The sequence below is a fragment of the Protomyctophum parallelum genome, assembly GCF_964188405.1.
Source record: "Protomyctophum parallelum genome assembly, chromosome: 11".
NCBI lineage: Eukaryota > Metazoa > Chordata > Actinopteri > Myctophiformes > Myctophidae > Protomyctophum > Protomyctophum parallelum.
The window spans coordinates 41565092-41574890 of record NC_139707.1 but is presented as its reverse complement, the minus strand read 5'-3'; the positions used below and the strand labels follow the sequence as shown (position 1 = coordinate 41574890).

Below are 9799 nucleotides of genomic sequence, written 5' to 3'. Positions count from 1 at the left end.
ATCCTGCAACGTGACAATGTATTTGTATTAGTCTGACATTTGTCACAGTGTGTGCCTGGTTCATTTTCTTTCTATTCAGACTTCATATAAAAAACTTTTTTTGATTCCAATCTGGATAAACAAAAGATCTGATTTGGGGCGCCAGTGTGAACATAGCCTTAAAACTACAGCCAATGACAGTGAAGTCATGGGTCAGGGTTCAACATAGTTGAATGCCATGTTTAGCAGAAGTTGCTGTGTCACAAGAACTAATTAGCTAATCTGTGACCGTAGCCTCCATTTTCAAGCCATCCCCACACACATTGAATGAGTCTCTGTCATGATAGCATCCCAGGCGCATAATCTCTGTCTCTGAAAAGGAGGAGAAGGGTGGAGTTGGCTGGTCCCACAGTCAGGTATGTGGTGTGGGTGGTGGCTGTCACTGCTGGTCCAGAGTCTGAAATCAGCCACCACCCACACTACATAGTTCTAGCCTAACTTTGAGTGTGAGTTCTATAATAAATCACACCCATGTGAACTGAGTGTTGCAATCCCCCTTCCCCCCACCTCTCTCTCTCTCTCTCTCTCTCTCTCTCATTAGCAATTAGTAATATACTGGTGCTCATTAACCAACACATAGATAGACACATAGGTGAACCAACACATAGGTAGGTGAACACGGACATTGCTGTTCCTTGGAGTGGTTGCAACACTCAAAAACTTTATTTGTATAGCACCTTTCATGACATAGAGTGATTCTGAGATGCTTGTTATTACAAGCTCAGTGAAGATTGCTGGTCTGGGGTCAAAGGCAACCTGTGCGTCGAACAAGGTCAAGGACACTGGCATAATACAGCTTCTACATACACATTACACACAGACGTACACGTACTGTTACTGTAAATGGATGTAGAATAGAACCTGGTATAGCACCTTCAGGGCTGGCACTTTAAACGTGTGAGGCACTTTAAACGCGTGAGGTGTGTGTGTGTGTGTGTGTGTGTGTGTGTGTGTATGTGTGTGTGTACCCTTATTCAATAATAAAATAAACCTTGTTTCAAAACATCCCATTGACTCCTCCTATGAATTTCTTTCAAAGACACCGTTGTCTAGAGAATAATAGACGATCGTTTTGGCATTTATGTCTTTTGTCCTATGAAAGTGTCCTAATCGGTCTCCTACGTCCAGTTTGGTAAAGAGTTGGATACATTCTTTGGCGCAATCTCTTCCTATGTACTCAGCTACTCTTAAAAACCTTAGAAGAAATGCTAAAGAAAATCAGACTTGTCTGAAGTGAGTGGTGCAACAGCGCCCCCTGTTGGTACGCTAAACATACATAGGGACGGACGGACATTGCTGGTTCTACTTCTAGGAGTGGTTGCACCACTCAAAAACATATACAGTAGTAGGCCTATATATATTTTTTTTTTGTGTGTTCATTTAAGTCATATAAGTGTGTAGGCTACAAATGGAACAAAATGGACAAGTTTGCTTACATTGTAATTCATAGTTAAATTAACATTGAGGATGTTACATTGTATATGCCCCTCAATGCATCTCTGCTTGGCACTCAGCATAGATGAGACGAATTGGTGCAGTTCATATGGCATTAACAAAGCTGGGGATTATGGCTTTTACCCCATATACTGTAGAATTATATGTAGAACTCATGGTACTGTAAAGGAGCTTTTGGATATAAAGATAATAGCATCCACCAAATGATACATATTCTATATTAATATAATATTGACTTGGGGTAAGCCCTCACCAGACTGGCATGCATGTCCATGAGAGGTGTATTAGTACAACTAAGCTGCTTCAGGACACAGGATTGGGGACTGTGAATAAAATAAGGATCGATTACTTAATTTAAAATAAATCACAATCGTATGTGAAGTGAGGGGCGCTCTTATCATCAATCATACATCATCATACAGTACATCATCTCATTCTGGCCAATCACAATTTGCGTCCTCACTTTTGTCTTCAATGTTTGTGTTTACACACTTTTGTCTTCAATGTTTGTGTTTACACAAACACTCAAAGCTGGGCACAGGAGCACCCCTCAATAAATTGCATGCTACTTGGTAGTAAAGGTAGATAAAAAAACAGGGTTGAACTGTACACAAACAGTTGTCATGATTGTATCAACATTTTTGGGAGTGTCTGAATGTGCCAGACTGAAACTATGAAGGTGCATAGCATGCAAGGGTGTGACAGAAGAACAGATCAATATGCCACCCCTCCCAACTCCTTAGGAATGCAGGCATTACATAATTAAATTGTCTGTGTTAAAGGAGAATTCCATACTAGAAGGCTTTCTTACCTGGCTATTTCCCCTACCATAAACCCTCAATGAATTGAATTGAATTGAATTGGGCATTGGGGTGTTGTGCTAATTCGCTTATTTCCATCGCTCAAAAATATTTTTTTTTGTCCTCTCTTCATAATGTAATGTAATAGTATCCCAAGTTGCACACTTTACTAAGTGAATACTTCGACACCAAGCTAGACAGGAACGCTCCGGTTTTAGCCCGGGGTAAGAATTTTCTATGGCTGCCAATGCAACTTGGTCCAATCCTTAATAACATACGGACAAACATCTATGCCGATAATATCTAACTTGCGGAGGTAGTGTGCCTTGTCCACGGGCAACAGATCTTTCAACGTATGGCATTGCAAATACGTTTGATAATTGCTACTCTGCGCAATATTGTTTTGGAAATGCCGCAAATAGCCAATAATGCACTTTTGCACAAAATAACACCTGGACCCCTTTGGTGGGGAGTGACGTAACAACTACAAATAAAGGTAAGAAAGCCTTCTAGCATGGAATTCTCCTTTAAGTGTAGGCCTACAAATGGACAAATGAACACTGAGGATTTTACTGGGTACTGACAACTTTACCACAGTAAGTATATAAACAAAAACAAAAAAAACTGAGGGAAACCGAAGAGGGAAATATTTACATACAGGGTGCATTGCAAATGCTCTGTTTTGCCCATTAGAAGTGGCTACCTTTAAGCAATTGGATATCCATATGTATAGATGTATTAGACTGACTGACAGTCTTGAATTATATCTAACATGAAAGAAATGGTACAAGTAATAATAATACTGTTTCTGTGTTTAGTAGGAATAAGCAACACTAGGGGGCACCAGTGTCAGCAAAATCAAAATACAATTTGTGCAAAACTATGTATAAAACATGCAATCCCCTGGCCTGAAGGCTATAAAAGCTCTATAATTTAATTGAACAATAAGAGAGGGGAAATGAAGACAAACATTATATTGTGTTATATTGTGACCACTAAAAGAGGCAGCATATAAATGTGATACCACTCCTCTGATGCCATGGAAACAGAGCTTCCTGAACTCAGCATCTGTATTTCATTTCCACGTTAAAGGACCATTTCACCACTTTTCATTCTATCTTCATATAATGAATTGGCATTCACATGTTCATGATAAAATAGCACCATTTCTTTCTTCTCTGTCTCATACTCATAGGAGGGCTGTGAGCAGTTTATAAACTGCACACAGACACACACACACACACACACACACACACACACACACACACACACACACACACACACACACACACACACACACACACACACACACACACACACACACACACACACACACACACACACACACACACACACCTCAAAACGTTATACATAGCAGCAGTCCCAGTCCCTGAATGAGGTGGACAATGGACAGTAACTGGATACCATCTCTACAATCCTAGCTCATCATTGTGACATTCGTGACTGACCTGGGCGCCGCTGTCCTCTAGACAGAGAGGGGTCAATCTGTCCCCAACCCCTCCATTATTCTCATCTTATAGTTTCAACCAGTTTCAACAGTTATAGGATAACAGGAGATGTTGAGCAGCCTTTGCTGCCAGTTCACGTTGATGCCAGTTCACTCTCACTCTATAACCTCTATAACTGTATAAAGAAAATAAGCATTTAACGTCAGTAATGTATCACTCAGGGTGTACACTAGGCCCTACACCTACATGTATGACACAATTGCTATATTGCTACCATCCATCACTATTGAAATACATTGTTTGCTTTATAACCTGGGAATGCTTCCTGGGTTGCTAAGAGAAGAGACTGCAGACCTACCCCTCTTTCCTCATTGGGCCACACAAAAACAACCAATAAAGCACCACTAGGGGCTATGTGAACCTCAATTTCTCTCTCTCTCTCTCTCTCTCTCTCTCTCTCGCTCTCTCACACACACACACACACACACACACACACACACACACACACACACACACACACACACACACACACACACACACACACACACACACACACACACACACACACACACACACACACACACAATGGAGTTTACCTTGTATTTAACTAGAGTACTTGACAGAACAAGCAAGCAGGCTGGGCACAAGTTGGATAAAAGTTTAAAACATATGATCTGGAAATAATGTCAATAAAGATGTATGTGCTTGGTGGGTCCCCACCGATGTATAGTGACTATTTCACTAGTCACTATACACAATCATTTGTTTTGAGTTCTGATGTGTAAAGTAGGCTATGTATAAGTTATAATTTATAAGTTATAATTATGATTCCCTACAGTACCTCACAGCTCACACCCACATGTGCCATCTCTTGTCAGAGTTCAGTATCATCATGTTATGTTACAGTGACTGTAGGCTACAACATATTATAAATTATGCACCAGTATGACTCCCCTTTCTTTATGTTGAAGTCTATTTTCTACAGTCTATGGTTGAAGTGCAAAACAAAGGAAATAATGTTTCATTGGCCAAGTTGGCCTTGTGTGGCAATTGACATCTTCTATGTCAAGCCACAGTGAAAACAATGAGACATGAATCATGATCACTATTTAAGGAGGTTAAAAATGTGGTTGTGCATGGCTAGTCATTCATGAATATATCATATCTTGGCTCAAGACCTAAAGAGATAATACAACCCACACTCACATAATTTATCAATTGGCAATGACAATGGCAACCATTTAATCAATTAATTGCAGAGAGTAGGCCTATTGCACAGAAGATTAAAACATGAGTTGTATGTAGTCAGCAGCTCCAGGGGTCTGCATTGTGCTTTTCCTTTTAAAAGTATTAAATTGTGATTTTCCGAGGCTTAGGACTGACCTTGGTCTGTTAGAAACGCGTCCTCTTCTGTCCATCATGATATGAGCTGTCAGTTTCAATATTATTATGATTATTATTATTTTTTAAAGATTATGGAACTATGGAACCTTTATTGTGAGGAAATTGATATTCAGCCTAGAAATATGCATGAGATGTCAAAATGGTAATAGGTAGGTTAGGTAATATAGGCCTACCATGTCGAAAATGTACCATTATACGAAATGTTTTTATTTTTGCAATTAAGTGGCGAATACGCCTTTGGTACTTGGTTTAGCCACATGGAAATATCCCAGCATGCTTACAGCGAAACAAGCCTGAGCCAGGCAGGCAGGGGAGTGATGATGAAGCTAAGATGGCAGCCCAACTGAGGGTGCTGCCTCTCCGGGGTCAAGAAATATTCAAGGAACAAATTAAAACTAAAGACGACCAGGCGCGAATTTGAGATTAAAACGGTTGTTGATGCAAATGGGAATTTCATTATGGCTTGAGGACGTAACCTCGCCCGGAGATAAGGACCGTGTTGACGCTCGGATCGGGATCGGAAGCCCATCTAGTACAGTTGCACCACAGTGGCTACAATTTACGCCGATAATTATTGGACCTACTGGATGCTAATCAATCAATTCCTGCATTTTTTCAACAGACCCATGGCGTGACTTGTGGGGTTTTCCAGTGACAAATGGGTTATGATTGTTGCCTTGTTATTATCTAACGTTTAGTAGTCGTATCTTTGATGTGATATATATGCATTGTTCTCCAAAACGATGATGTGTGCTGCTGCGGCAGCGGCCGCCGGTGGTGGGATCCTGCCACCCTCCTCATCCCCGTCGATGGGGCTGGGTGTCAGGGTCGGTTCTGGAGCTGGAACCGATTTCCCCAACATGGGTTCGGGACTGGGTTCGTGTCCGACACCCGGAGCCCAGTCCGATTGTCGGAGTCGGTACCAGCTTCTACTCTCAGGGCGAGCTTTGGCAGAACGATACAGAAGGATTTATACCACAGCTATCAGTGACAAAGAACAAGGGATCAATCAAGGAAGGTGAGTTGGACTGGCCACTTCTCGTTGAGAAGATTGTGTCAAATATAGCTTGGAATGGTTTGACATGGCGTTAGCTAAAGACCCGTTGCAATACCACAGCATTTCAGCTGGAATGTTGACTTCCCTAGCTTGTCTCAACTAGCTAGGGAAGCTAAACTAGCCTTGACTCTCGGGCTTGTATGGTTTGTTCACTTCTGTACCCCGGGTGCGCTGAATTTCGCATTTCGTTGCATTGACAGAAGCACTGAAAACGAGAACTCCGCCCACTCGGACCATGGCGGAAGAAAAAAAAACGAGGTCTCATCGAGGAACCCTTTTAGATAAGGGTCGATCGACACAAATGACGTTATTTCTACTGGAAAAGAGTGTCGACGCAAGTGGTGTCGACACTTTCTGCACTAGAAAATAGCATTTTTGTAGCGCAAAAAGCTCACGTCACGAAGTAAAGAGTGCCTCTCCAAAGCAAAGCTAACTGGTGGCTAGCTGTCATGATGACAGCAGCCCTATGATTTGTCTTGCGCTATTCTTTTTTTTTCTTTGGGGAGGGGGGGGGGGGGTGTTGCCGTTTACTAAAAGAATAAACAATCAATCTCAGACCCAAATATTACTTTTCGTTTGCTGTGCATTTTATAAAGGCTATTGTTGATGTTGTCAACAAATGCATTTGCTATAACCGTGTATTTACTAGGGGACAGCAGCAGCTCCGCTGTCTAGGTGGGCCCAACCGCGTCATTCTATCTCTACAGACTACAGTACCAAGAGCATCAGCTCAACGGCAAATTGCTTGATTTTTCTGCCTTGGTGATGGGTCGTGTGCCCCCCGGCCCCTGCACCCACCCACACACACGCACACCCTACTGCTCTAAGCATGAAATTATGCATACTTTTTGGACAGGACTGTGTTGGGAAATGGGTGAACTCTGCTTTTCTGGCACAAGCGGGTATTAGACTGACGTCATCCAGCAAGTCAGGTTGTGGAATGAGAAGGTTGATCATTGCAGAACCCGCCCTCAGAGGACTGTGTTTTTCTCATCCTCCCATGTGCCACAATGTATACCATTACCACTGCAGCACCGCATACTGTAGCCAGTTTCATGAAACACATTTCAGCAAGAATTATAAAATAATTATTGTGGTTAAATGCAATGCAGCTTAAACTAATTAGTCTAGCCATGGTTCACGTTATGACAGTCATGTTTCAGGGCTACTAATAGTCCTACTTTTGTGAATATGATTTAGAGATTGTTTTCAACACTGTTTAGAGTGTTGCTGGTATTATTTCTAAATAAGATACCTGCATTACACAAGCAGGCTGAACTGAAGCAGCATGCCCAAAGAGACAAAACTTAAATAAGTTGGGCAACTGACTTTGCTTGTGAATAAATTTGGCTGGGATGTTGGTGAGAAAGTTTAACTCAGAATGGCATTGATTGATATCTTCGAATTACTACCATTTCTCAAGGCAGTGTTAGATTTCAAATAGTTTGTATGTTCATGAAAGTGGAATACTTATTAGTTTGTATCAGGTCATCACATGGTGTGTAAATCATTTAGACTGATGGTGATTAATTCCTAAAAAGCTTCCAGAGTGGCTAGGCTATCCTTTGCAGTGCTCGGATTGAAAATCTATAATGAGTAGTAGATAGTAATAATGTCTAGTCTACATGAAACAATCATTGTCAAAAGCTTGAGAAAGGCAATTCAGTTTATCATAATACTAATTTATGTTATTTTAAATTAAACTGCGCTTCAGCAACTCGCTTAAGGGAGATTGTGCCCTCTGGCAAGATCTAAGAAGCATTACATCATACACTCAAAGCAATGTCATTGGTCGGGTTTGACCACATGGGCACCTGACACCTCCCTATAGGTATCAGGCGTGTGACGCGTCCCTCCATGTTGTCGCCATTCTATTGAATCTTCTCATGGGAGAACAAGCATTCACGAAGTCTCGACTACTTTCAGTAACGCTTACCAAACGAGCGGATCTTGGAACACTAAGCTAAGCTAACTCTGCTATTGGTTGGAAACGGCCGATGTGCCACGTGATAGCCACCCAGTCCTTCTACGACAACGGCCTTCAGGACATGTCTAGTGTGGCTGGATCCAAATAAATCTGCGGCCCGACGCCGGCGACGGAAGGCTGCCGAGACCTCTAACTCCGGCGCCGTGGCCCCGGTTACACAGAAACACCGTGAGAACTGTCTGAGATGGATGTCTCTGGGGAAGACGAAGCACACGAGGACTTTCCCATTCCAAGTGCATTTGTCTTATATGCAAAGCCCCCTCAGGTGCATTTTTACTATATTTAGCAATGGTATTTTTATTTTTATTTTTGGTGGGTAGATCTTGTTGCGCTGGTCATTTTGAAAGTAGCTAAAGTAAAAAAAGTGTGGGCACCCCTGCACTAGCATGACGACTGATGCTCTGGTGCGAACTGCGGCTGAGGTCGATCTGAGCCTCCCACGTCCTGGGAGAGCGGAACCTGGGGGGCGGACCTTCTATCCAGAGGCAGCTATACCATTATGCAGAATGGTCCCTGCACGAAGGAGTGGCTGCCCAAATCTGGGACAGGTTCGGTCTGCCACGGGCCCACGAGTGGACCTGTTCGCCTCGGGAGGAGAACACGAAGTGTCCACTGTTCTTCTCCATGACAGGAGCCTCCGGGCCTGGACACCTTGGCCTAGGGGGCTGCTTTTCCGTTTTCCCGCTGTCACTGATTTATCCCCTTCTGGAGAGGGTAAGGGGAGCCACCGGTGATACTGGTGGCTCCAGGGTGGGGCTCGTGGAGATCGGAGATAACTCCTCTCCTGTACGACCAGCCGTGGTAACTCCGGCTGCACAGGGATCTCCTGATGCAAGCGGCGAGGGGAAATATTTCATCCTCGGCCAGAAGACCTAGACTTATGGTTATGGGCCTGGCCCCTGAGCGGAAGAATCTCGATGCTTTGGCGAAATTGGCGTTGGAGTCCCTGTCTAGACCACCGACTGGAGACAGTGGAGCTACAGTTCCTATCGCTGAAAACGGTGCTGCTGCTGGCACTGGTGACTGCCAAGCGGGTCAGTGACATTCATGCCTTTTCAGTGACCGAGGAGTGCACTCGGACGAGGGTGGTCCTTCGGACCAACCCTGCCTTCGTGCCCAAGAACCAACTGACCACTTTGTGCCAGTGGATCTGTTCTAATTCTGTCCACCCCCCTTTGCCTCTGAGGTTTGAGGATCTATATGGACAGGACAGCGACGCACAGGAAGACGACACAACTGTTTGTCTCCTGGGGCCCCATGACTTTGGGGAAGGCTGTATCCAAGGTGAGGATTTCACAATGGATAGTGGAAGCTATAGAGCGGTCATACTCGAGTAAAGGACTACAGCCTCCAATTAACCCATTCAGGACGGGAACCCCCTTTGGTGTTTTAAACATTGTTATACTTTAGCCATTGAAAAAAAAAAAAAATAGCAGATCTACAAGCTCGTAGCGCGGTAGCTATGAGCTGCTATATTTGCTATTTTAGAAAAATCGGGAAAATGTGGCACAAATCTTTGAATTATATATTCTTTCAGAGCGATGTTTTTAACTCCTCTTTGCTTCTGGGGGGTCCCTGGAACTACATA

The 9799-nt window shown here is 43.2% G+C and overlaps 1 protein-coding gene across 19 annotated transcripts in view; it reads left to right on the top strand.

Annotated features, from left to right (window-relative positions):
- The first annotated feature begins 5475 nt into the window (after positions 1-5475).
- The window catches only part of mycbp2 (MYC binding protein 2), a 104971-nt gene continuing 100647 nt past the window's right edge, over positions 5476-9799 (top strand). For all 19 annotated transcript variants that reach the window (XM_083777441.1, XM_083777448.1, XM_083777453.1 and 16 more), the window contains exon 1: positions 5476-6185. In XM_083777441.1, coding sequence (XP_083633567.1) covers positions 5911-6185 — 275 coding nt within the window. In that variant the 5' untranslated portion in view covers positions 5476-5910. The remainder of the gene's footprint in view (positions 6186-9799) is intronic.